Here is a 26,927-nt window from a genome sequence, read left to right as displayed (position 1 = left end):
ACACCCTCAAACATTCGTCAAGTGGCTGACTGAACTGTTGCTTACAAATACTGTAGTTCATCAAGCCTTCAGCGGCTACTCAGTGAAGAGCTATTTAACTATTTAGAAAGTGTCACTGTAAGTTAAATGTACCAGCAACTAATACGTGTGTTGTAAATGTGTCATTTTTATGCCAATAGTAGTTATGTGAATTACATGCTGTTTCTGATGTCACACTGTAGGCACCTTGACCAACAAGTTTAAAATAAACCTCTTCAACAAAATCAGTTATTTTATCTAGTGCTCTAAATTTTCAGCTTGAGCCAATATTTACCTATTCAATCAGACCCAAGTTAAAATAAAGACTGACTGATAAGTATTTGTTTAAACTTCAGAAGCCCCCCACTTTTCTTTCTTTCTTATCTCAGTTTTCTCGACTATCAGCTTGCTGTCACTAATTGCCACATCTAATCACTTTTCCACTAGGAAGCAGCCTGGGACTCATAGAAGCCAAATATTTGGAAATCTGAGCTTTATTTGTTAAAAAATACACCCATTCTGGGGTTGGAAATGTTTAAGAAGAATTCCTCACCTGAGCATCACCTGCAGGACTGCCAGTGCCTGCGCTGGGCCACACCACGTACCAGCAGCACTGACCTCTGCTTTAAATTAATGGCGAAAGGTCATTTGACACCCGTAGGGTCCAGACTTCGTGTGGAAAGGGGCATAGGGGATCACGGGGGGTCGCTTTGCGCACACTGGGGTGCAGGTGGATTTGCTGCTCCTGCCACTCACAGAGGGGGAAGAGCATCACAAGAGCCTGGTGCGTGCTCCCGGGGGATGCTCCTGCCACCATCCTACCCCCCAGCCCACCACAGGGCTGGCTGACATCCTCCTTTCTGCTTCCCTTGCTGCGTTTCTCTGTGCCCAGGTGATATACCGAGCCCTGTCACCGCCTTACGCCGCAGAGGACCCGTACAGTGCAGAAGCCCAGGCGCAGCTGAAGATCACCAACCTGCGGGTGCGGCTGCTGGAGCGGCAGGGCTGCCCCTGCCTCCCGGCAGGCCCGGCCCCCCGGGCCCTGCAGCCCCCGCCACCCCTGCACTACGCCGTCTACGACTTCATCGTGAAGGGCAGCTGCTTCTGCAATGGCCACGCCGACCACTGTGTCCCCGTTGCTGGATTCAAGCCCGTCAAGGCAGCCGGCGTTTTCCACGTGGTATGTACACGCGCCCAACAACATCTGCACTACAGGAGAGCAGAGTTTTAAAAATAGCAGGGAATGGTATGGAGTATGGTATAGGTGCAAGTATATGGTATTTGTCACGTGATGCCCTGAATTCCAAGCACGGTGAGCAAAAGCGGTCTTTACAAAGTAGGTGGTCTGAGGCTGAGGTGCTGGGTCCACCAGGACTCTCATCCTTCAAGGATGCTCCACAGTAATTTAAGTTTATTTATTTCAGATGGATCCTTAAATTAAAATTGCTGACTCCCTTCTTCCCCCAAATGCTAACTCTCAATAACACAATATCTAAAAGAGAATAAATGCAGGGCATTTTGATGACAGAGAGGGAGGAGAGCTTCCTTGAACGTACTAGGGATCTTGTGATTGCCATTGCTTCTGGAGGATCCTCAAATACTGGGTTGGCTCCTGAACTGAGAGGAGGAGAGCTAGGGTTTGCCTCTCACACCCAGGCTTTCCATTGCACTTTGCAATACCTTTCTCCAGATAAAAACCCTTTGCTCCCGTTTCGAGGGGACGCCCATCACAAGAGCTCTGAGCTCAAATCCCTCGGGACTGACCAACACCTAAACCACAGCCCTTCCACATCACAGAAGCGAGAGCCGCTAACCCGTTGGGGAGGTGATGGGCATGGCAGCAGCCGATGTGTTGGATGCCTGCGGCAGGGTGTGCCGGCACCCTGCCGGCCTGGGGGCACCCTGGTCTCGCTGCCCCCAACACATCTTGTCCTTTCTGCCTGCCTTGGCTGGCTTTGCTGGCAGAGGAGCAGTAGGGAAAGCCAGGGCAGTCAAACATATTGTGCTGAATAATGTTAGAAAGGGAAAGATCATAAAAAATACATAAGGCAGTCACTAGAGGTAAGGAGGTCTGGCATCTGTCCAGCTCTTCGGGGAACTCTCATTTCACTTAAATTATGGTCTCAGACATGAAGCAGACAGCACGTTTCCCTTCTCATAGAGCTAGTCTTGTAACATCTTGAAATATACCAATTTGAAAGCATGCAGCGCTATGATTGATAAGGCTGTTTCAGGTAGCACTGCTCTGCTTTCCACAGATGTTCCCTGAGCGAAAGTCTTTGAAAGGAGCTGTTTGCTCAGGATTATTTCGGTGGGATACAATTGCATGGGAGTGTGCCCCGGAGCACCGCTGGGAGTTGTAACAGCCAGCAGTCAAACATGCTTCTGGTTACAGCTATAGCCTGTGGAAACTGTAGTGTGCAGGTAACAAGCGGTGCTGTGGGAAGGCATCAAGTGCCAAAATCGCACTGAAAACCAAAGCAAGAAATAGCAACAAGCCCCTGCACTGGCCCTGAGGGGGACTGGAAATTCAGCTACGGTTGTAAATGTGTATGTGGCAGGAGTCCCAAAGGTGACGTCTCTGCAGTGAGGCTGACTCATTTTACTGTGTCTTACAGCTTATTCCACATGTCCCATAAGGCATGTGCCGGTGTAGGGGTGACATAGCCCCACGGTTTGCAGGGAGGGTCAGGGAGTGGTAAGATGTTTCCTCTCCCAGTACCACTTTTTCCGTCATAGGACTGGGGCAGCTGGGGTTGACCCCAGTCCGTGCCAGGCTCCTGCCTGGCTCAAGGCTGCTGTGATTCGGGGACTGTGGTAGCACCCTACTCGTGCATACCAGGCTGGGGTTTGCCAGTGTGTTGCCTCAAGATGGGAAGAGAGGATTATTTCCAAGATAATAGCAAGGCTTGTGTGTGAATGAACAGAAAAGGGATGAATGATTGCGGGGTCTGTGGCTGCTTAGCTGGGAGAAGTCAGAGAAACTTCTGAAAAGAGAGCAGGATTTCAGAGAGGGAGCATTTTTGTACATTTCACCTGAAAAAGTCACATAAAAGATAATTCTGAAGAATTACAGTCAGTCATTCAAGTGTGCGATGAGGACTTCAGTCTTGTCTTTAGGTAACAGCATCTACATGGGGCTTTAGCAGAACCTTCACTGTAAAATTGAGGACAGCAAAAGCTGGGAAGCACATTACCATTTTACAATATGATTATTAAATCTGGCCCTGTTTTTATGCTTGTTTAGACCAGAGCACTTCTGAAGAATATCCCCTAAGTTAGTGAGTTAACAACAAAATTTAAGCAAATTTAAGATCCTTTAAAAAAAAAAAAATCCAAAAAAAGTATACACAAGTTTTCTTAACCCCCTATTTGGTCTTAGCCCACAGGCAAAATCCTAACTGCAAGCTTAGTTTCAGTCCCTGCTTGGCCAGTGGAAGAACTGGACGTGGTATATTTTTTTTTCTCCTGGGCTGCTCTGGGCAGTAAGCCAGGTGTCCTGGCAGCACTGGGCATAGCTGCCAGGTCTCGGGCAGATCTCACAGTGACCAGAAGCCTTTCAGCCATCTCAGCCAGAGAGGATCTGACAAAGCCATGTGGGGATGCAGGGATGCTGGTGGCTGCTTCCCAGGCAGGTTTGGTGCAGGAGCCTGACCCAGGGGGCAAGGATGCTCCACTGAGCTCAGGACATTGGCCTGGCTCGCTGCTGTGGGATTCCTACCATTGGATGCATTTTTTCTTGACAGCTGGGCCATCTTGTGCTGGGAGTGGCCAAAGTGAGGCTAGAAGTCCAGTTTGGCCATGAGATAATACTGACCTGGGACAACCTTGGGGCATGGGAGTGAGATGCGAACAGGGTGGCTTTGTGGACAATGAGGGGCTCCTTGCACCCCCTCTAGCTCTAGCTCCATTCACTCGAGTGGCATAACCTCCTTTGTGATCCCTCTGAGTCAGGTCAGAGCAAAGGTGGACTTTACCAAGTCCAAACATTTGCTGTGAGAAATAATTGTTTCATGTTAGCCCCAACAGCAAAATGCAATAGCCAAGACTTGGTAAGCAAAGAGGTTTGTTTCTGTGCCCTCACCACCGTCCAGCTGCAAAACTGTCCATGATGCTCCTCTCCACGGAGGTCACTGCATGGGTACCATGGAGCAAAGCTTGCCGGCAATTTCCTTTGCCCACCCTTTCTCCTAGAGGAGAAAGGAGTTTATACAGGGAAGCTCTGTGTTCTTTTTAGCATCAGAAATGCCATGTCAACCTTTAGGGAAATTCTGAGTATAAAGGTGGGTCTCCTGCTCTAGAGGAGCGTATCTCTCCATGAGCCACAGGGGAAGCCTACAGAGAGGACCTGGCTGCCTTCCAGCGACAGCAAGGGCTGCTCCTCACGGATAGTATAATCCTGACTGTTCCTTGTTATACACTTGCGTGCAACAGACAGCTGTCAGGGTGGTACAGATACACTTCCTTCTCTTCCCCGCTCCTCCCAAATTTATTCAAAGGGTCACTGCCCAAATCTCATCAACAACAGCCCAATGCATGCCCAGGAAAAAATGTGCATGGACAAACGCACCTCATACCATACCACGCAAAGCAGTTGGATCAGTTTGTGAGCTGCATTACAAGGCAAAACACCCATGCAAGGGGAGAAATGGATTCACAGACACAGGAGATCCCTCCTGATCTTCAGTGGCTGTAAGACGACTGTTTTTTCAGCTGATTTGTGGTGTAGGAGCTTCTCACCCCTTGCCAGTACCTCTGCGCATGGAGCTATTGCAGTGCATGCTTGGCCCCTTACCAGCTAAAGCATCCCCATGGCCTGCTTGCAACTATGGCAAGGTTCACGAAAAAGGAGATCAGCCTGGAGATAAGTAGGGTCTTGCAATTTAGGACTCCAAAGTGGGGAAAGCAAACCCAGAGATGCCTCACCTGGGCTGTGCAGTTCTCCCTCAAGGTGAGGGCAGGAGTTGGTTGGCCTGAGTTATCAGTCTTAGAGGGCTGTGTCCTTGCTGGGGCTTCCTGCTTTTACCCCTATGAGATGAGATCCCATTATCAGCTAATGACTTCATTACCTCATGGATAATCCAATGTTAGCAACCATCTAATATTTCCCACTTGGTTTTTCCTTTCCTCTCCTGCACTCCTGCTGGTGCAGCCCTATTTACACATCTTTCACCTCCATTGAACAGAGCGAGAACAAATGAAGCAGTCTGGTTTTGTTCATGCTCTTGTTCTCTTTTTCCCTCAATGACAGTTTTAATAACATGATACAGCAGCTGTCTTTGCTCTGAAGAAAGGAACTGGGAAACTAGAACTTAGGGATGCAGAAACTTCAATGGACTTAAGACATGCACCCAAAGCAGTTTGGTGTGGTGCTGCTGCCATACCGAAACGGTACTGCTGCAATTACGCTTATATGCCTCTTTAGTAGTCCAAGGTGCTGTGTCAGTGTAAGTCAAGGACTTTTCCAGGAACTGGGCTTTATTTTCTAGGTTGAACAGACAAACCAGTTCAGGAACCTGATCAGTGAATGCATCTGAACTTGATTTCTGGCACCTGCCTGACAATTAGGCACCAAACCCCAGATATACCTCACCTAATTTTAGGCACGCGTTTGATGTACTCAAGTTAGCCAGCTGATCTCCCCAGGCTCCTTCCATAGTTATGAAGGAGTAGGGGGATACAGTATGGTCGGGATCCCAGGCAGACTGAGCTACCGTGCTAAAGCACTTCTGTATAGTCGGGCAGGGTGAATATTCCTCCCCCTTCCCATGTGGCCAACCCAGTGGCTGTTATAAATTGTTATCGTGCTACTGACATCAAAAGATGCTGAAGGTCTTCTCCAGCAGCACTGACAGAAGCCTATTGTTCAAGGAATTAAAAAACCCCTACCAGACGGCCCCCACGCCCTGGACAACAAGCTTTGTATTCTTTCACAAGAACAAGATAGGATATGAGAATTTTCTCATGCATAAATTTGGTTGTCTGGTGCTTTGGGAAAAGAATACCTCCCTGCGTGCTGACAGCAGCTAGTAGGCATCAGTTCTAAAATTGGCACAGCGGCTCAAGTGCAACAGAGTTTAAAAGCTATCGTTAGAGACTTGATGTGAATGCTGTGATTTTCCTTTAGGCTGATATCATGCCCATTTTCCATGAAAGAAGAAAAAAAAAAAAAACAAAAACAAACCCACAATTTTAGCAGTTCCAAGAAAGAAACTCTATTAAAAGCAGTTGCCCCTCCCAGCCATTTAGCCTATTTAGACTATCAGGTCTTTGGTACATTGATTTTCTTTTAGCGTGCATTTGTGTTGGACTCTATATAGTAGCTGAGTTCTTGCAATATAAATCAATTCATAACAGGTGACTGAAAGCATTTTTCCCTTGACACAGCATTTCTTTCTCACTGCCCAACATTTTGGAACATGATAAATAGGGAGGAAAGTATTTTATAAGATTTGACTAAAGAAAAAAAAAACACGTATTTGTAATCTGAAAGGAAGCGCTGGAAGGTTATAATTCAGCAACAAAAGGCTCTGGAAGGAAGCATGCCCTAGCAACTGTCTTTGTATAGAGAAATCAGTCGCTCGTTTATCTTAGAGAAGTCAACTTTTGTAACACTGTTTGCATTGTGCCCTCTAACGACTGACGTTGCAACAGGGCTGTCGAGCTAAGAAGGGAAACAGTGTGAAAGTGAACTGGGATGTAAAGACCCCATGACAAAATGAAAAATGGTATGAGAAGGCTCTGCCGCTTAAATGAGTCAAGAGCTGTGTGAATGCTTAAAGCGGTGAGACGTACTGGGAATTGTGTTTGTGTACTTAGCAATGCTCCAGAATGACTGAAGTGGGTAGGCCTGACAGTTAAATGTAAATTGAGGTGAATGAAAAGGGAGGAAAAACCATCTTCTTTCCCTTGTCGATTCATGGGGGTCACATTCTGCCTTCAGAAAGGTGCTGAGATGCTGGAGAAATCCCCGAGACCGGGTACGTCATTTCCCTGCTCTACTGTAGGTTCCAGCAGAGCTGCCAGGCTGGTTTCTCAGCCCCGGCTCCCAGCTGCTCCCCGGCACAACGGGGAATTTACAGGGCATTGCCGGCTTGGATCTGGCCCTCCTACAGCTCTCAAGGGCATTAATTTCACCCAGTGTAGACAGTTTGTTGTCTGTTTTTTGCCTGCCACTTCTGTTTTCCTTGTTACCCCTCCTTCTTGTCCTTTCTTTCTCCTATTTTCAGCTAAAAAAACACCTGTCTGCCTACAGACTGCAACAAAGGGCTTGCTAATATTCACCTTCTTTTGTTGTTTCCGATGCATAAAGATCTTTTCTGTCATGCTGGAATTACATAGAAGAAAAAAGATATTTTCTTCAATGGGATAAAACTAGGATGGAGAGATGTTTAAAGCAGAGCTCTTTTGGGGGGTAATCGTTATAATGCTGTTGAAAAAGAATAAATACATCAGCCTGAGGCAAGGTTGTTGAAGCACTTAGGTCTGAGTTTCATTACATTTCTGGAAAAAAGGAATAAGGGAAAAAAGGTATTAACTAAACAGTTGCACTGAGAAAAAAGTTATTAAAGAGCCTGTTTCCCTCCCCTCACTCGGCTGAGATGGGCCATTTAGCTGTTTAGCTTGCTCATTAGCAGGACTGCGCCCCGCTCTGCCTAGCTGAGAGGGATCAGGGCCACCGTGGGACCTGGGGGACCTCGCAGAGGCAGAGTTGTCTCGGCGTCCAGCCTGTTTGAGCAGCACCAGTGTAAAGGCTCAGCACCATGGGAACTGGGAACCCAGCTGCCTTTTCGAAAGCTTGCTCCCAAAGACCAGAGCCTGAGCGGCTGCATCTGATGCAGAAGCAGCGCCAGCCGGGCCGTCACGTCCTGTGCCTGCATGGGTGTTCACCCAGACACAAGTCCCACTGAGATTACAACTCCCCTGCCCCATGGCAAGCAGGGGCACGTGGGTTTGCAAAGAGTGCATGGCAGGCTGGGCCACCGAATGGCCATCCCAACCCGCACCGAGCTGAGCAGCTCCTGCAGAGGGGATGCAGGACCCACGGCAGGATCTGGGCTTGGGAGGGAGCATCTGATGAAGATGATAACACATCTGGTTGTGATAACCTGTAGAGGAAAGGAGACTGCAAAGCAGCACGCTTGCGATAAGGACTGGGAATGCATGGCTCCTCCTGACCCAGGCTGCAGCAGCACCTGCCAGGTGCTCAGCACTGGCCCCAGGAGCAGGTTTCCAGCCCTGCTGAGTCAGCTGGGAAGCCCACACCTACAGCCCTCTGTGCTGGTCCTGAGCTTGCTGTCATGCAGAAGTCGGAATTGCACTATTCTGTTATTATTTAATCTTTTCAGTCAGACCGTTCATTTCCTTCCCTCCTGGGTGCATCCTACATTTACAAGCAATCAATACGAGGAGCATCATGCCCTGCTCTGCCTCAGGGGCTCTCTAAACACCAGCTGGCTTGATTTGCTTGGTTTGATATTGGTTTTTAAGATTTAAAAAACTCTTTCTTTACAGTTCACACACAGATTAAGAAGTTTGGCCCACAGCTCTTCAGCAGTTTACTTATTAGCTCTGCGTGCCAAATTAATGGCTACACATCAGGGTCTTGGGATACCCATTCTCTTCTGTTTTATTTTCATGCACCTCCCCCTATTCTGGCAACGCGGCATGCTCTTTTATACAGTACTTGGGCTTTCAGAAAATGCAGGCTCTTACGCCTTGGGACCGTGAATGCTCCTCGATGGGGAGTTTTGCCTCTCTCTCAGCTGGTGTCTTGGGATGCTTAATCCTTTGAGGATTTCTTAGGTGCTGCTGAATTTCAGAGTCGTATATTATTAATGCTGAGCAGCCGCTGGCTGATTAATTAAGTCCCCACTGATTCTTTGTGCAGCTTTGGCAAGGCGGGAGCTGAATTTGACGGGTGAGGCTGCAGGCTGCGGGCACAGACAGGGGGAGCACGGGTCCCTGCAGTACTCCCAAGAGTCCCTGTGTCTGAGACATACCCCTGTTTGCAAGTCTTCTCCCACATCCTTCTTATTTTGGCACCGTGATCACCAAAGCACCAAAGGACCCCCTGGTTTTGACCATGGCACCCTCTGGCTCCCTCAGGTCGCCTTCCCCTCCTGATCATGCTCATTCTGGGTCTGGTGGGTCCCTCTGCCCTAACAGCTGGGACTGCCTGGTGAGGAACAAGCTGAAGGAGTTCTCTGGCTTCTCTTACTTCTCTTCACATCTCAGGTGTGGTTCAGGCTACTACAGCGTGTTTAGTGCTAACCATTCAATGGCCAAAGGGCTTGCAAGAAACCCCTATCAAAAATGGCATCAAAGAGTTAGGGCTCCATCAAAACCACCAGAAGATAACCATACAACTAATACAAGTTTAACCAATTTCTGTTTCCATGTGGATGGATGCTTTTAAATGTGTGTAAAGTAGCTCTGTAATATTGGTTTCTGTGTGGACTTTGCCTAAAAAATATAGAAGAGAGAGAGAAATTTTACTGCAGAGTGTTGATTTAGGAAAGCGAGGCTTCTGAGAGTTTGAAGAACGTTTCGTAGGTGGTAGCAAAAATGAAAATATGAAAACACAAGATACGCTTTGAGAACTAAATATTTCCTCTGCAAATTTGTTTTGTTTCTTTTCTATATTTGCTTCTCATTCTTTTCAAACACTAGCACACATTAAAGCATATATCAATACAATCAGCCAGACAGACCAACTAGTATCTGCGGTGAGACCAACTGATATCTGCAATGAGGCCAAAATAGCACAGAAAGCGATGTTATCTTAGTATTTGTGCTTTAGCTTAGATGCTTGCGCATTCTGTCTGACTTCATCTGTATCTGTCCGTTGCTTATGCAGTCCAGTTGCTTTACTGTATTTTGCTTATTCCTGCTTTGATGATCCAGACATTCTAGTAAGGCAGGAAAGGATCACTTGAAAAGTTTGTGAAAGATTTTGTTATTTGCATTGCTGATGAAAAGTCTTTTAAGGACTTTCAAGGTCATTTTTGAAGTTTTATCTGTACCGGTTACATCTGACCCCTGTGAGAGAGCAGCTGAAATATATTCATTAAAAATAAATAAATCAGAAAGTCATCATTAGCCAGGAGTGTGTGTGTGCACCTACGTAACAAGCAGGAGCTGTTTACAACATGTTCAAGGTCCTCTTCTGTTTTGTTTGCTGTTCAGGTTTTCCACAGGAACCTTTTTTGTGGCAGGTCTCAGCAGCAAGTCATACAGTTAGGAACAGCACACTTGTAAAACCCACAAGTTAAACAGAGTGGAAGGCAGCATTTTCCAGTAGCAAAGCCATGCCCCAGCTCTGGGCCGGATCACCAGGCACCCCCGACTGCCCCGTGTTGCTCCCAATGTCGAAAGCAGCCGGTGGCTGGTGCAGCCCCTCCAGCTCCGTTGGTTTTATGGCCAACCAGTGGCATGAGTGTGAGGCCACACTGGCAGGGCAGGCTGAGGTCTCCAGGCTCATTACTGAGCAGCAAGAGAAGCTGAACCATGCTCAGTTTATTGCCTTTATCACTTTCCCTGCAACTGGTGAAGGAACGGGCAGCAGGGTGCTGAGGCACCATGTTTTGGCAAATGCAGGACGCCTGTCGTGCCTTGAGCCTGGCCATGCATCAGAGAGACGTGCAGCTGAAATGCTCTGAGTAAAACTGTATTTAAAAGCAAAACAGCAAGCAGAGTAAAGCTGCCAGCACAGGAAGCCACCAAAATAGCTATGGTAGGTAGCTGCCCACCAGGCTCCACAGATAAAGGCAGGGCCTTCAGCCTTGCCAGCAGAGCCATGCTGATTCAGAGCTTGATTTCATTGCATCTAGGGGCTGCTGGGCTGCTCTTGTCCTCTGGCTACGTCCTGTTTTATTTGCATTTGCCAACAGCGTGAGTAACGCCAGCAGCTGACAGGGCAGCTGGCACTGAGTGTGCTACGCTGGCTTTTCATCTCTAATTACCCGCTTACACTAGGCTGTCTAGCTGTTAAATTACCTATCTGTCATGAAGATATCCAAGTATAGTCACTCACAGTCTTTGTGCGATCCCTGGTTCTTCCGTTGTGGGGCGAAAACTCTGCCTAGGATGAGTAGATCCCATGTTTCGGGTGTTTGAATTTCTTTTTTTCTCGTACTTATTTATGTTGTTGATGGCTGGGCACACAGAGCTGAGTGCTGAGGTTGTGAGTGCTATTCCTGCAGTGCTGCAAAGGTGTATTTGTGTTTGGGAAGGAGAAAAAGAGAAAGGTTTTACAGTGTGTCCCAAGGATGCTTTGGATCTTGGCTTTTTTTTAATCTCTCCTGGAAATTCATGTGGCAGCTGGAAACTCTCTGCTAAAGATCCTTTTAGATTTCAAAAAAACCCTGTGATTATACAGTACCATGACATGCAGATCCACAAATGCTAATCTAATTGAAAATGTAACTGCAGAATATTTGTCTAGTTCAAGATACCACAACAGACATCGTGCTAGCCCTCTTTCTAGTTTATATAATAGCATCTAGCTGCTGTGGTATCTCCTGTACCTGGGCATTGCTCATGCCCCAGAGACTCTTTGGGCTTTGTTGTGGGTGATCCTTGCTCTCTTTCCCCTACTAGGTCCATGGGAAATGCATGTGCAAGCACAACACAGCAGGGTCCCACTGCCAGCACTGCGCCCCACTCTACAACGACCAGCCTTGGCAGGCTGCCGATGGGAAAACCGGAGCCCCCAAAGAGTGTCAGTGTAAGTAACCAGCTGGGAACAGTGTCTCCAGAGCCTCTGCCAGAGCAAAATGTTTCCTCCTTGTGCACCTTTCTCCTGTGATTCCAAGAGGCAGCAGATACTGGGGCGATGGGCAGGTGTTTGCTCAGCAAGTGCAGAGCCAATGTCACGCTCCTGCCCAGTGCCCACCACATGTCTGTATGGTGGGGATGGCCCTGTTCACAAAGCTCCTTGCTTGGAAATCCTCATAAGACCGTGTTGTCTGTTGGTGTGGCCTTTCTGTGGGACTCAAGCGCATCTCCTTGAGACATGGTCTTCTGTCACGCGCAGACTGCAGCCCGCCAGGGTGCCTTGGAGGTGATGGGGGGCCAGCATTGTCCCCTCCATGGGCACCGCTGAGAAACACGTTTGCAGGAGGTACGGCCTTCTGCTGCTGGACGTGGGCTCTGCTCACCCCCCCGACACTGCGCGCCGGAGGAGCTGCAGGCTCTGGGGAGGTTTGAGGATTACTTCTGCGGTGCCGGGGGAGGGATGCTCGGGGTGAGTGAAGGCTGCAAGGGACCACAGAGGTCGTGAGGTGATCTGCTTCGGTAACAGCAGCAGTCTAGCCCGAAGGCCGCTGAGGATTAACTGCACCACCCCAGGAAGGTTTGCAGGCATGCTAAGCACCATGCTGCTGTGACTACCATGCTGTCAGCACTTAGGCTAGCATCAGCCTGCCGATGTGGGCTGCAGTCACACCTCGCTGCAGTATGGATGTTCCCCAAGGGAGTGACAGTGAGTCCCTGTTTCCACCAGCAATATTTGATGTGCAGGGGTTGGAACAGATCTCACTTGGCCCCCGACTTCAGGCGTGTGGGCATCCAGACTTCCTCCACTGCCAGTGCAGGGAAAGGGGGATGTTCGCCCTCTCTCACACACCTCCCCTCCACCTGCCTTTTCCCTCCGTCACCTGCAAGGAGCATCCTGACAGCACCTGCGTGGTGGACGATGTACGGGGCACCACTGATCTGTAAAGCAGGGAGGGAAGGATTCAGCCCCAGCAGGACCAGTGAATGTGGGAGGTCTCCCTGTGCCGGCCTCACCACATTGCTGCCCTTGTACTGGGAATGAAAGAGTTCAAGAAATTATTTTTTCTTAAATGTCACCTCTAGAAGCTGGAAAGTGTGGATGAAAATGTGATGATACTTCATGCATTTGAATGAATAACGGGTTCATAGGTCAGGTCTCCCATTCCAAAATGTGGTTTGGGTTTTTTGTGTTTTGGGTTCTCTTTTCTATAAATCAACATCTTTCACTGCCTTAATGAGTCCTTCTGTTCTCTTTGGCTTCATCACAGCATGCAAGTGTAATGGGCATGCGGACACTTGTCATTTTGACATGGATGCGTGGCTGGCATCGGGCAATCGCAGCGGCGGTGTCTGCGACAACTGTCAGCACAACACGGAAGGGCAGCACTGCCAGCGCTGCAAGCCGGGCTTCTACCGGGACCTCAGGAAGCCCTTCTCTGCCCCAGACGCCTGCAAACGTAAGTCAGTGACCTTTTACTAGTAAAATGCTTCTGTTAAGTGGGAGGGCGTCAAAGGAAAGGTGAGATCTTCCTGCTCCTCTTTGGAGCAATCTTCTTGCTTCAGTGAGGGACACGGAGTTCTTTGAATTCCCTTATTGATGCTGTTTGCAAAAAGCAATGGTGCGGCTTGCAGGGCAAAAGCCTCTAGATGCTGTTGACAAGTCTGTCCTGAGGATCCCTGTAGCCTGGGGACAGTGGAAGAGAGATGATTCATTGACTTTCTCCTGCTATTTTTGGAGAGCAAAAGCTGCATCATGCTTGCATGTTCTCCTTGTTTGGTGATTGCCACAATCCCAGAAGTGGGGTGCCTCAGCCAACAGGGGTGCAGCTGATAAATAGCATTGCCCACCAGCACAAGTTTGCAGCAGCAGCAGGTGGGTATGGAGGGAGAAATGGGAACACGAGTTAAGTGATATTCCAGAAGGCATGACACCGAGGAGGCCAGGCCAAAGGCAATGACTTGGACACATGTGAAATTAAATATATCCCAAGCAAAAGCAGTGATCCAAAAGCCACGCTCCCCAGGGACCACTGTGAGGATGGTGACTCACCGTGGGGGACTCCGGATCCCCAAACTGCACTGAGCACATTACACTGGTCAGCTAAATATAGGGCGCAGGCATGCTCTCCGCTCTGCGCCTACAGCCACCCACCAACATCACCAGATCCTCACTGACCCAAATCTGGAGGAGGACCTTTATGGGAGGCAGGAAAAAATCTGACTGACACCCTGGTTGTGTCATTTGAAGGGACACTGAGTGCATCTCCCTCCTCCAAAGGAGAAGTGCCTGCATTTAAAGGAAGAGAAATCCTTCTGGGGTGGGGAGCTGCACCCCAGGCTGCATTTCACTTTTGTCTGTGGGGTCGAGTGGGGAATCACGGCTTTTGTCCCTCTCCCTCGCTGTGCATCATCCTCATGAGACTCCCCGTGGCCCCGCCAGCCTGTTGCAGAAGTCCTTCTCTTCACACATCACTCGTTGCAAGGAGGAGCAGTAATAGCTGAACCGCCTGTGTTACAGCCCTGATTCCTTTTACAAAAACAGAATTGACAACACTTCTCTGTTACTTGTGTAAATAATTATTTCACTGCTGTAGTATGTACACAAATTTGGTTTTTTAAACAGTGAATTTACTGCCTTTTTAAAGTTCTTTTACTTACTTGTGTACATTGAAGTCCCAAGTCTCATTCTCTGAAACATCAGATCCTTTCCCTCCATAATTACTGGCAGAACTTACACAACGAACTCTTGTTTTGGAGTCTCATTAGTGAAAAAACAGGTTTAAATCTTGCACTTAGAGCCAAAGCAGGGGCTTGAAGATTTTTTTCTAACTCTCATGAATTCAGCCTTGCTGATGAAGAAAAAAAATAACTGGATCAGTTGACTTCTGCTAGGTGATGCAGGATGAAAGACTGAAATGAATTCTGTATGGCACCCTCAAGCTTCAAAATGCGGTTTTACTGCAGCTGGACTACCTTCACTAGGATTGTAACTCCTGATGCTCTTTACTTGCCAGCTCCCATGAGGGAAGACAACATACTTTTCTAAGGCCATTGAAGCCAAGTCAGGCTTTGGCACTGATTTGAGTGCGGTCTTCGGGACACCTAAAAATAACACCCTTCACCTTGGAGGTGGTAGGAGTGGGTGCCATCTCCTGCAATGTCTCATGCAGCCCGTCGAGGAGATGGAGTTTCACAAGGGATCCACAATAGGGTTTTTCTGGTGCCAAAACACCCAGTCCAAATCCTGCGGCTGTTTGGAGGGTCTGAGAGGGAGTCAGATGGCACCTCCTTGGGCTGGCCAGCCTGGAGCCTCCTTCCTTGTGAAACCAGATGGAAACAGAGGTCTCGGGATGTATCACTGCAAAACGGCCACGGCTCGAAGGGAAGGCTGCCAACAGTGTGCGTGTGCCTGTGTGCAAGTTAGACCAGCACTAATGAAGTCAGGCGTTACATCACGTCATTAGCTGTATGTTAGCCAAATCCCAGGAGACTCGATTAAAAAGTTTCTCCCAGCCCTTCTGGGCAGGAGGAAGCTGTGGAGATGAGATGATTAATGGGTATTTTTTTTGACGTAACGACGGACACAAATGCCTGTGCTTGGTCCTCTCAGCTTTCAGGATTCATCTCTAAATCACTGGCCTGTGGCATTCCACTTTCCACATTTTTCTCCCCCCAAAAAAGTGTGTCTGACATAAAGACTATAAATTTGTTTCCGTTACTCTTTAATGCAACAATCCAGCCTCTTAAAGGACCACTACGTATTCAAGAACTCTGGTATTTAAAGGCAAAAGGTAACATATATTTGACAAGAACTGTAAGCTCGCCTTGAGTACAGTGAGAAAAAGTGTACATTTATTTATCTTCTGCATTAAGTGCATCTACTCTGTTGGATTTTTTTTATATTTATGAATTACAGAGCATGAAGTACTCAAGTATCTCAGGGATACAACTTTGCCTGGCACAAACTGGGTTCCACAAAAATGCAGGAATTATCTGAATGCTTTCCTTCCAGAGACCCTATTGACGCAAACACACAGATTATTTCTCTCTGGGCTTTTCAAACCCTCACAAATGCTCTCCTCCCTAAGACTCCTTCACCATTTCCCTTCTGGTCTCCTGCTGCCAGGGCTGCTCCTTGCACCAGGGGACATGGCATCTCATGGGGGAGCCCGGCAGCTTGCAGGGCCGTAGCAAATGATTAATGACTGTTAAATTAAATTATATAAGACCTATTACAGCCTATGCCTGGCACATTTCCAAGGACCGTGGCACGGTCTGCAATAACAAGGGACGTGCGTGGTGCCCTGTTATTCTTTCCAGGAAGGCCACGGCATTGCCTGCTTGCTTCTGGCTCAAGGCACCATTATTGCTCAACCACGGGGTAGCACTGAAAATTTAAAAATACCAAGATCGAAGTAAATAAAGGAGTTGTTAAGCCATAATCTTTAAGGATACTTTAAAGATTCTTACAGGTGAAGAGGGTATATAATATTTGCTCAGGAGTAGGTGTGTACCTGATAAAATGAGACGTACTGCCATTTAAAACAGCAATCTGATGACTCTTTCCCCCCGCCATACCTATCGGTCCTTTTCTTTACATCCCTCATGAATTTTTAAGCCTCAGCTGCAGTATAACTGCAGACAATAAATCGGGTTTTATAATTGCCGAGTTTATTTTTGGTTTTCAACTGTAGGTTTTTGAGGGTAAATATTTGTCATTTCCAAAGGTTAGCTGACAGCTGAAGAAACCACAACGGTATCACCAATCCAGGGCGGGGAAATCCAGCTCTGCTGGAGTCCCACTCACTGAGTTTCGATCCCAATCAGCACACGCGACGCCGGGACAGATGGCTGTTAATTCATATGTGCATGGAAGTCACATGCAAAATATTACTATGTAGTACAGGGTGGTAAATTGGCTGCTTACAAGTCAAAAAGAAAGCAAAAAGATCAAGATTGTGGAAGGTTTCTCTTGGTCCCAGGCTAGTGGTGCCCAGCCAGCCCTTCTCTCACTGGAGCTCTCTTGGCCGTGGAAACCCCCCAGCCTCCCCGGTGGGGTGGCCGCCGCACATGAGACAGGCACTGTCCCGAAGCCTCGCACTGAGAGTCTCACGCTCTGCTCCCATGTATCCACCACGAAGTGCCATCCAGCACTCTCTGTAGCTGCTTTACCTGCTACTCGGCTGTTCCTCTCACCTTTCTGGAGGTGGGTCTCTGACTACCTGTGCTACAGTGAGGTGCAGATGGGGTGGAAGGAGGAAAACAGGGTCTAAAACCAACACTCAGCGCAGCTGCCCATGAGGGAGCAGTAGCTGCAGCTGCCAAATGCTGTATAATCAGTCCTGCAGTCCTTTTCTTCCTGCCATTGCCATAGTATGAAAGCACTTGGTCCTATTTTCAGGCATTTCTTTCAAAGTTGGTACAACGTGCTCACATTTGAGCTCTAGAGTATCATTCCTGTGCTCGGTGTGTAGTGATGGGCTGCATTTTATGCCTCTGCATTGCTCAGCACATTCCCAATGCAGCATATCACAAATGTTTACCGTCTTGTAAATTTGCCACCCAAAGCATCCAGATTAACACCACTTAGTGTCATCTTGTGCCTGCACCCAAGATGCAAGACCAAAAAGCTTCAATTTGCCAGCTGCTAACAGAAAGCAGGTCGGTGCCTTGGGAGCTCATAGGGGAGCAGCTAGGAAGGACAGGGTCCATGGAGGTGGGTCCACAGCCCTGGTAGAAATTACCAACCTTTACAACACATCTCTTTGCAGCTTTTATTAAAAAATATAGCCAACTACATTCTTGTTTTGAATTGCCATTTTAATTGCCTGTGAGCTTGCTGCTGTATTTTTTGTAACAGCCTTTGTAAATTTAATATTCTTGCCTCACCATGGTGTTGTCACTGCCATTATATTTTCCATTAGGAAAAAAATTGTGCAAAAGCATTGTCTAAACCATAAAAAGCTTCAACCCCAACAGGGTTGGTTGTAAAACTCAGCTGAAACCCAACCGAAACAGGACCAAATCTCTCTCTGAGCAGTGGGTTTAGCTCACTGACTGCAGGAGAATAGAAGAGCTTTAAGTGCTTGATATTTCCCCTGAAGGGGCTGAGGAATGCCAGAAATACCCACCACATCTAGTAGGAAAAGAGTGCATTTGGCTACATGTGTCAGGTGTAAAACACTTCACAGACTTCAGGAGAAAGGTATGCAAGTCTCAGTGAGTGCTGTTGAAAACTATGCTATTAAAGGTACCGGAGTTCACTGCCTGCAGCTAGTTATGCAGCTTGCAGAGAGGCTTTTTAATCTTTTAATTTTATATAATTATATTTGTTTGGGAATGGAAAGGGTGGGGAAAATTTGGGGATTACTTTGGCAAAGATTTTGGCATCGTAGTCGCCTCTAAGTTAACCGCCAATATTAATCTATCCTTTAATATTTGGAAACGACACTCCAGGTATGTCAAATCCCTGAAACCACAAAAATGTTGTCAGAGCAAAATTAAATATATGTGTGCAGCAATAAGTATTTTAAGAGAAAGAAAGTTTGTGTTGCATGGAGTGGCTTTTCTGCTTTATTGCCTTCACAGTTGCAAAATAAAAATATTTTAATTGGAATTTGGTGCAAATTTCCCCTCCAAATGAAGTTTTCTCAGGAAATCTGATTTTTATGTCAATTGAGTTTTAGACGACAGTCTTTCAGCAGGGAATTTTTTGCCATAATGCACAAGGTTGACCGTAACACATCCTGGTCAGAGAAACAAACCGTGAGGGAAGGAGAGCGCGAGTCACCCAGCTATTGGTCCTGTGGGGCACCACGTTGCCTGCGGGCCAGGCCAAATGATCAGAGGCTTGGCTCACACTTTTGATAACTGTATTTCTGGTCTTTGAAAAGATTAACATCTTTGGGGCAAAAAAAGATTGTAGTCTTGCAAGAGACACAAATTACATTTATGCAAAAGAAAAATGCTAAGAAGTAGGCAAGGAAAGCTTCACCTATTTTAGGGCATCCTTTCCGATTTGCGAGAATGGCCATTTCTCCCAGCGCGTCCCAGTAAGCTTTCAGTGCGTTGTTCTGCTGCAGGGGGCTGTGGGGGAGGAAGAAAGAGCAGCCGGAGTTTCTGACATGCACTCTGCAAACCCATGTCCTGGAGTATATGCAAAAGTATATCTCTAAGCCGTCAGTGTCCTCATTCTGTTTTTTTTTAATGTTTTGAAGTGATGGCTTTAAAAGAAAATCAGACAGAGACAGAGGGGTACTTTTTGCTCAGCCTCCACTTTAATTAAAATGACTGTTCTGAAGGGGTTTTTTAACCTCCTGGATGCAAGACAGTTGTTATTACTTCAGAAAGCAATTATGCTCTGATTCATTTTTGCAACGAAGCACCCACAGCTGCTTAAACATGATTGTGAGCCAGGCACATCCCTGGGTACTTGGCTGGACTGGAGTCCAGATGCTATAAGAAAAGTAGTAAAGGCTTGTTTGGCTAAATATAACGTGAAACCAGGGTAGGTTGACTAATTAAGATACCTCACAAAAATTAAAGACATACGGTTTCTAAAGGGAGATTCTGGTCAGATTTATACTGGCAAGAGGAAAAAAAAGCCCAGAAACATCATTGTCCCTAGGCAGAGCGGCGGTTTTGCAGGCATCTCCTGCGCCTTTGTCCCACAGAGCTTTTGCACTCACAGATGCTCTCTCTTCCCCCGCGGTGTCCCCCGCAGCCTGCTCCTGCCACCCCCTGGGATCGGCCGCGCTCCCCCTGGGCCCCCACACCTTCTGCGACCCCAGCACCGGCGACTGCCCCTGCAAGCCCGGCGTGGCGGGGCCCCGCTGCGACCACTGCCTCCCCGGCTACTGGGGCTTCGGTGCCTACGGCTGCCGCCCCTGCGACTGCGCCCGCAGCTGCGACCCCCACACCGGCGACTGCCGCAGCAGCAGGTGAGTTGGGGGGTCCCAGCCACCCCCCACAGCCTCAGCAATCCCCCTGTGATCTCCATCCCAGGGAAGGCACTGCTCCAACCCCATTTATGCATGGCACGCAGTCTGAAAAATATCCATTATATAAAATATTCAAGGTTTGGTATGGTCAGGAATTGGAGATGGAGTGGGAGCTGAGGCTGCAGTTCACCTGGGTGCCTGGCACACCATGGCAGGGCACTGGCAAGGTTGGATTATTGGCTCTCAGTGCTGATGTTAATGCATGGGATGTTTTCCATAGCCTTCACCATTGCTTCCTCTCCATGAGGAAAATGTGAGCCTCAGGGAAATCTGAGCAAGAGGAGACCAAGGGGTTAATATTGTTCTGTTGGAACTCAGCTTGTGTTGACTGCACTGGACTTAGAGTCAGGCTCTGACTTTTAGAAGACAGCCCATTTTAAAAATACCCCACTCTCCAGATCTTTTATGTTGCTTTTTTTTTTACCACGCTGGGGATATTTATAGCATATAAATCCCTACAACGCATTTTAAACCCAAAATGGATTCATGACCCGCTGTGACAACACTCAAGCTGTTCACTTTCCAAACTGCCCCTTGCATTTAGCACCAAGACGTGCAGTCACGTTGCGCCCAGAGGATGGGTTGGTAGTGGCCCTGCTTTCCAACAGCTCCAGGAGGAAGGGTGACCATCTCCCTTTCCCCCCAACAGCTCGGATGTGACCTGGCACCACGAAGCACCTCCTTTCCAAGCAGTGCTCAACAAAAGTGAGCCCGACTGGGGCTGGGAGGATGAGCAGGGCTTCTCGGCACTCCGGCATTCCGGTAGGATGGCGGCTTCGCATGTGTTTCCCTGTCCCATTCCTCCTGCCAGCAGCCAGCATGGATACAGTCTTCTGCACTGACTTGTAATTAGTGCCCTGGCAGTTTCAGGAGGGGATGGACGTTCCCCTGTTTCCCTCTTTCCCCTCCACGAGCTGGAGGAACCATACAGCTCATCCCATCAATGTGAGGACGTGCAAATCCTTTAGGCAGCTGCTCCACACTGAAAGCCTGCACCCAGCATTTAGCTGTTGGTAAGGCAAGAGTTGCCTGCCTGAAATGGCGGCCCCAGCTCTGAATTTCAAAGCTGAACACACTCTTTATTTTGTCCATCATGTTTTAAATGTGTCTTTATATTTACTAGAACTACTACGTGTTGGACAAACCAGCAGCATTATTTAGAGGGTGGTTTTGCCACTTCAAGGGCAGGGAATTGGAAATTTCCAAATAAAAATTTATTTCCCTGGCACTCACAACAATTTTGGCATCAATTGCAGCTTACGGTGCAATTTGAGATTGCCTAGCATTTCAGCTATGGTTTCAGCTGGGGAAGTGATTTCCCCCCGAGTCTAGAGGAGGTGGGTGCTGTGTGAGGTTGCTGCAAGGCAGTTTGTCCCCACGGCGCAGCATCAAGCCGTCCTCCCTTGCAATCACTGCATGCAAGCAGGCAAGCGTCATTTCCTCCATTTTCAGAAAGTGGCATGATAAAATCTCAAAGATACAATAATTGAGTTAATTGAGGGGAAAGCTCCATCATTTGTCTGGGCAACTTCATTTTAAACGTAAATAAGTATATCATGTTATTCTTTTTTCTAAGATCACGGAAGTCATTAATCTGCCTTAACCTCTGCAACATTTCCTTTTAAAATTTTGTCTGGTACATTACGATGTGGAAAATACCGCTGGGAAAGACATGCGTGTTGTTTGCATCGCAAGGCAAAATAATAAGGCCTTTGTCTCCCTTCTCTTCAAACTGTAAACAAGGAATAATTGCCCTTGGACTAAGATTGTATATTCAGCCTGGATCTGAAAATAGGGCTTTTTTTGCATGGGGCTTGTGGACCACATGAAAACCTCTGGTAGCTCCCAGGCTCTGCCCATGAAGGCTCCCGTCTTGTAAGTACAATCCACAGCTCTTTGCTTCCTTCTCTTTCCCCAGGCAAATGCGAATGTAAAGAGCAAGTTCTAGGAAATCCCAAGGTCTTCTGTGGGATGAAGTACACCTATGGTGAGTTTCGGGTGAGGTGGCAGGGGCGTAAAGGGAGGTGCTGTGAGGCGGTGCAAGAGTGTAAAGCGTGAGAGGTGCTGCTGTGTGCACTGCACTGTCCCTACAAACCCATGGGCTAATTATTCTGGGGGCAGATCTTTGACCTTTCCAAAATGTACAGATATCACGGTGCCAAGTCAAGGTGCGTGAAGCATCTCGCTCTGTTACCCACCTCTCTTGCTACCAAAATACTCTTGTGCCGTAATCATGGGAAGACAAGAGCTGGAAGGGTCCCTAACAGGTTGTCTAGGTCCAAGACAGACTGGAAAGCACTGTTACCAAAAATGGGTCACTAAAACTCTGTCTGTAGACCAGGTGCCCCAAGAACAGTCTAGAAATCACTAAATCTGAATTGCACTGAATGTAAGGAGGGACAGTGATCACCACACAAACCACTACCTGGAGAAAACAGCCCCGGCAGCTACTGGGAGCTTCCCCCTGTCAACAAAGTTCAGCTGCTGCAATGGGGTGATGTATATTGTCTACGTGTCTAATGGATTTAAAGAAATGAGAGGAGGCACTTTGTTTCCCAAGACCTCTCTGGTGTGTGCCAGTGAACTGCCTCCTTCATACCGCAGCAGAGCAAGGAATGCTCTGTGTAGCACTCCCTTCCTTCACAGTCTTCCAGGGGTCTCTTGCACTTGTTTCACCTCACGCTGAAGTTGAAAATGCACGGAGAGATAACCCCTGCCTCTGCAGGCTGCGGAGCAACCCACAAAGGGAAGTTCAAGGGGCCGCCAGCTGTTGAAATATAGCCCTGGCTTAATGATATTAGGAAAAAATCTGATTCTGCTTTGCTTTGCTCCCTGGCCACAACAGTGATCATGTTTAATCTTGCAAAAGATAAGAAATAAAAAAAAAGTCACAAAAACCCCAAGTTCATAAATCTTATCTAAAGTACACTCAGGCTTCCCACCCTTTCATCACTCAACATGCAAAGGTGTCAGCTAAACTGGAGAGACAGATGAATTATGGGGCTCCTCAAGAGCTTCAGGAGGCCATACTGTAGGAGGAGAGGTTTCCCTGAGCCTCGTAATGTGGAGCACCAAATAAAGCACCACCGTACAGTGATACCTACCACTGTAGGCATCAGTGCAGTCGGGAGGAGGCTCACGCATGGGACCTGAGCCCTGAGCCTCCACTGCACAGGGGCCCAGCAGGTGGGATACCAGGGATACCAGGCGGCAGGGGTGCACCTGTGGGTATCTGTGAGCTCAAAATACTCTGTGATTTGCCTCAGTCCCACCAACATCTCAGTCTCCACCACTGCATTTGGATTTGGCAGTTCTGCAAAGTAGGAGGACCAGCAGGACCACTCACCAGGGTAGGATGGGAGTAGCCCCTCACACCCCTGCCTGCTGCCTGGCCTGCCCGGGCCGAGGCAGGCAAAGCCTCCAGGTCCATCCCTAAAAGCAAAACTTTCCACTTGATTTCCAAAAGTGCTAAGGAAGCCAAAGTTTTTGCTGAGCTCCAGGAGAAAATGGGGCCCTCACAAGTTTTGAAAATCAGGTCATTGGACCTCTCCCGCTGCCCATGTGGCAGGTCCAGGGGCTGTGGACAAACCAACTGGCAACGCTCCTGCCCATAGGTATGGAGACGTATGCACTCGCCTGGCAGCTGCACTGACCCTGGGCTCCCCAGCAAGGAGCATCGGGCTAACTCCATTGTAATGAAGTAATTCTCCTCACTACTTCACCCAGACACCTGCATTAGACCAAAAAAAAAAAGAGAGCACTGTGAATAGTTTACATATTCCTGGTTTTGAATTTGTGTCTTCCCAGTGATCAAGACGAAGATCATGTCAGCTCATGACAAAGGCTCCCATGCAGAAGTCAATGTGAAGATCAAGAAAGTCTTGAAATCTACAAAGCTGAAGATCCTCCGGGGCAAGAGGACGCTCTACCCTGAATCCTGGACTAACAGAGGCTGCACTTGTCCCATCCTCAATCCCGGTAGGTTTGACTCCCCGAACAGTACATCCCCACCATGTTTACACAGATTTCATTCCCACCCCTCCATCCCCTCATGCAAATGAGCTGAGATTGTATCCCAGCGTTGATTAAATTATTGGCTGTTACATCATTGGGATGCCAACAACAATCTCCATCAAATTTGAATTTTGCAGAGAAAAACTTGGTTCTTTCTGTAGACTTTCAAACATATGTTTCTCTTTATGAAGCATAATAACAGTCTTACAGCTTTATCAATCTCAGTCTGTTCCCAGAAGGAGGGAGGTGCCTATCATGACATATCTTTTCAAAACTAATGCTAATATGAATCCATAAAAGCACATTTAAATCTAATTTGAGTCATGACATTGTACTGAAGTTTTAATCTAAACTCATAGGAAGATGTCTCTTTGAAAGTAACACTAATTTGCATCTACAAGATTTGGAAGAGATTCTCTTATGCAGTGAGAGGGGCAGCTTTGGCTTCACAGTTTTTTCTCATCTTCTTTCACTGAAATGGAGTATCTAGTTGTGGCTAAACAGTGCGTGCAGTCTCCAGTACGGACGAGGAGATGCAGACTCAGGGTTTTCTTCAGTTGAGCAAAACTAAGCTCCAGCTGACACACCTTTCTTTACAACTTTGAGGTAAACCAACAGTTACCAACTAATTCAGATAAAGGGTTTTCTGTCCATAAGGTGCACACATCACTTGGAAATGACCGACCAAAACGTTGACTTCAGTGCTGAGATGTCCCTTGCATGTGCAGCACTAGGAACTTCCTTTGGGGGGAAAGGGCTGTCTGTGAGGCTGGATCACGCAGAAAGGTTATTCATTGACGAGGTGTTTGCAGTCTTCTTTCATCTCCACCGGGGTGGCTGCCTTTGGCTTTGAAGGCAAGCTGCCGTGATAGCACAGCTGTAGTCAGGAAGTCTTGTCAGGTGCAAGGGTTGGATGAGTCAGCAGCGTTAGGCAGGACTTTGGTGTTTAAGCACAGTAAGACTTTGGATATTGGTAAAACACCATAAATCTATAATTAAACAGCTACAGATGTTTTATTTTTCCATATGCAATGCAAACGCAAACAAGAAAGCCTTAATATGAACCTGGAGCAATGCCATGGAAGCTGTCAGACACTGATTGTGCAGGGCAGCCCCACACCTGACACACAGCTTTTGCAATAATTTCAGAGGAGCTTCACTGATTTTCCCCAGCAGAGGAAAAGACAGTATTAATCACAGAATCAATGAAGGTTGCTTGGACGTCAGCAGAAGTGTGGAGGTGCAATTGTCTTTAGGGACAATCCAGGCGTCTGACACATCAGGTGTTACCCCCTTGCCGGGTCTCATGATTTACACTACAAAGCTTGGTGTCTTCTTGAAATGCAGCTGCTGGAGTCCCATGAGTATAAATTAATCTCAGCTTTCATGTTGGAAAGAAGTTGTGAAGTTTGGTCCTAACAGGAAACTTGAAAACATCAACTGAGTGCATCTTTAAGATTCAATCATTTCAAAGTGGAAAAAAAAAGGATCCCAAATATTTTTTTAAATGTCATGATTTTCTTTAGCTACCACATTCATTTCTGGATGGTCAGCAATACTATATTACCAGATTTAACCCTCTATCAGAGTAACAGCTTATGACCTCCAGATGAATAAACCAACAACAGCTGGATAAAAAGCCAAGCTGACATAAACCGATTTCCTGACATATAGCTATAATGGAAGCTCCAAGCATTTATCAAATCTCCATGGGCTGTTTTCAGATGATAAATGTGCTTAAGTTCCTATGAGAGGATATTCACTACCCTTGCACACCTTCCCCTGTGCACGCACCCAGAGAGGCAGGTTGGACTTCTGGGGGAACACTGAGCTGAAGGTTTAAAGCTCTCCACAAGGGAACAGGCGCCCTTTTCCTCCTTGGCTCTGCCAAGCACAGACACAAATAAGCAGAGAGCTGCCTTTCAGCAACGCAGTGCAAAACTCACAGCCTCAAGTCCTGGCTTGCAGCATCTCAGTCATTCGATTCCTTTTATTTTTGTGCTTCTGTAACGTCTAGTTGAAAATCTAGAAAGCCCGACTGAATTGGCAACCACAGCAATATTTGCTTGCTCTCTGAGGGTGCATGCCACCTTTGTCTCTCAAGGGAGATAGATTTAGGAGCCTTGAAGAGTGATGTTTGTAACAGCACGCTTAGACATGGCCAAAATTAATGATGTCTTGCAAAGGGTGATACTGCCACACACATATCCAGTGTTTATTCAGCAGAAGAGAGGATGTGTGTGCCCCAAAACTCAGATAAAGTAGATAACGAATTGTATTGAATTAAAACATGTTTGACCTTTAACTAGGGGATGCTCTCCCTTTATTCTGAACTACAAAATGTCAACCCAAGAAAATAACGAGCAGACTCCCCGCTGTGGCCAGGATGGAGTGGGGCGACCGAGAGCACTTGGGGAGACCCATCTCCCCCAGGCTAGTTCGTACCACTGCATGGTACTCCCCAGACCAGTGCGAGGAGGAGCGGGTACATGGGGGATCTCATGCTTGCTGTACAGCAAGCGTGCTGTAGCGGGATGCTGGCCCTGGCAGGGAGCTCCTCCTGCCACGGGAGGAATTATCCTCCTTGTTGTCCCGGTTTATGGCATGTTCATGGCCCATTTAGGCTGTTGGGATCTGTGGTAGTGTTTCTTTAGCTAATTCAAGCCAAAGGCTTCACCCTGTCCCCCCACTTAGCAGTTATTGCCTGGCTCCAAGCACTCTTTGAGTCATGCCCTGAAAGCCAGGGACCTGGATGCCTGGGGCAAGCCTTGCAGTGGGGCATTATAGGATAGCGCTCCAGCCCTTTCTGGCACCTTCTGAACACCAGGTGAGGCTTTGCCAGATGCTGCTGTCTTGTCTCTAAAACATCTAGCAGAGGCAGAAGTTAATGCAGTTCTTTTCAGTGTGACTGCCACCCCCTCAGGCTCTTCTGGGGTGCTCGCGCCGGCAGATCTAGTATTGCCTCTCGACAAGGTCCAGCGTGCCTTTGCCTGCAAGGGGACACCGGCCATTTTGAGCAAGACACCAGTACTGGGCCATCCTGCGCTGTCATTGCTGGAATGCACTGAACCGACCGATTTCCAGGCCCAGGTGTATTCAGGGAGGGGTGAGGCAGGT

At 47.7% G+C, this 26,927-nt stretch overlaps 1 protein-coding gene across 3 annotated transcripts in view; it reads left to right on the top strand.

Moving 5' to 3' along the window:
* The window catches only part of NTN4 (netrin 4), a 50,262-nt gene that overhangs the window by 21,307 nt on the left and 2,028 nt on the right, over positions 1–26,927 (top strand). For all 3 annotated transcript variants that reach the window (XM_087767250.1, XM_087767249.1, XM_087767251.1), the window contains exons 3-9: positions 911–1,198; positions 11,620–11,746; positions 13,065–13,253; positions 19,520–19,736; positions 20,446–20,558; positions 21,715–21,783; positions 23,604–23,774. In XM_087767250.1, the coding sequence (XP_087623376.1) occupies positions 911–1,198; positions 11,620–11,746; positions 13,065–13,253; positions 19,520–19,736; positions 20,446–20,558; positions 21,715–21,783; positions 23,604–23,774 (1,174 nt within the window). The remainder of the gene's footprint in view (positions 1–910; positions 1,199–11,619; positions 11,747–13,064; positions 13,254–19,519; positions 19,737–20,445; positions 20,559–21,714; positions 21,784–23,603; positions 23,775–26,927) is intronic.

Source organism: Nipponia nippon, unplaced genomic scaffold (assembly GCF_047370975.1).
Source record: "Nipponia nippon isolate SJK-2023a ecotype South Korea unplaced genomic scaffold, ASM4737097v1 scaffold_3, whole genome shotgun sequence".
NCBI lineage: Eukaryota > Metazoa > Chordata > Aves > Pelecaniformes > Threskiornithidae > Nipponia > Nipponia nippon.
Note: the sequence above shows the minus strand (reverse complement) of the source record. Positions and strands in the feature narration are given on the sequence as shown.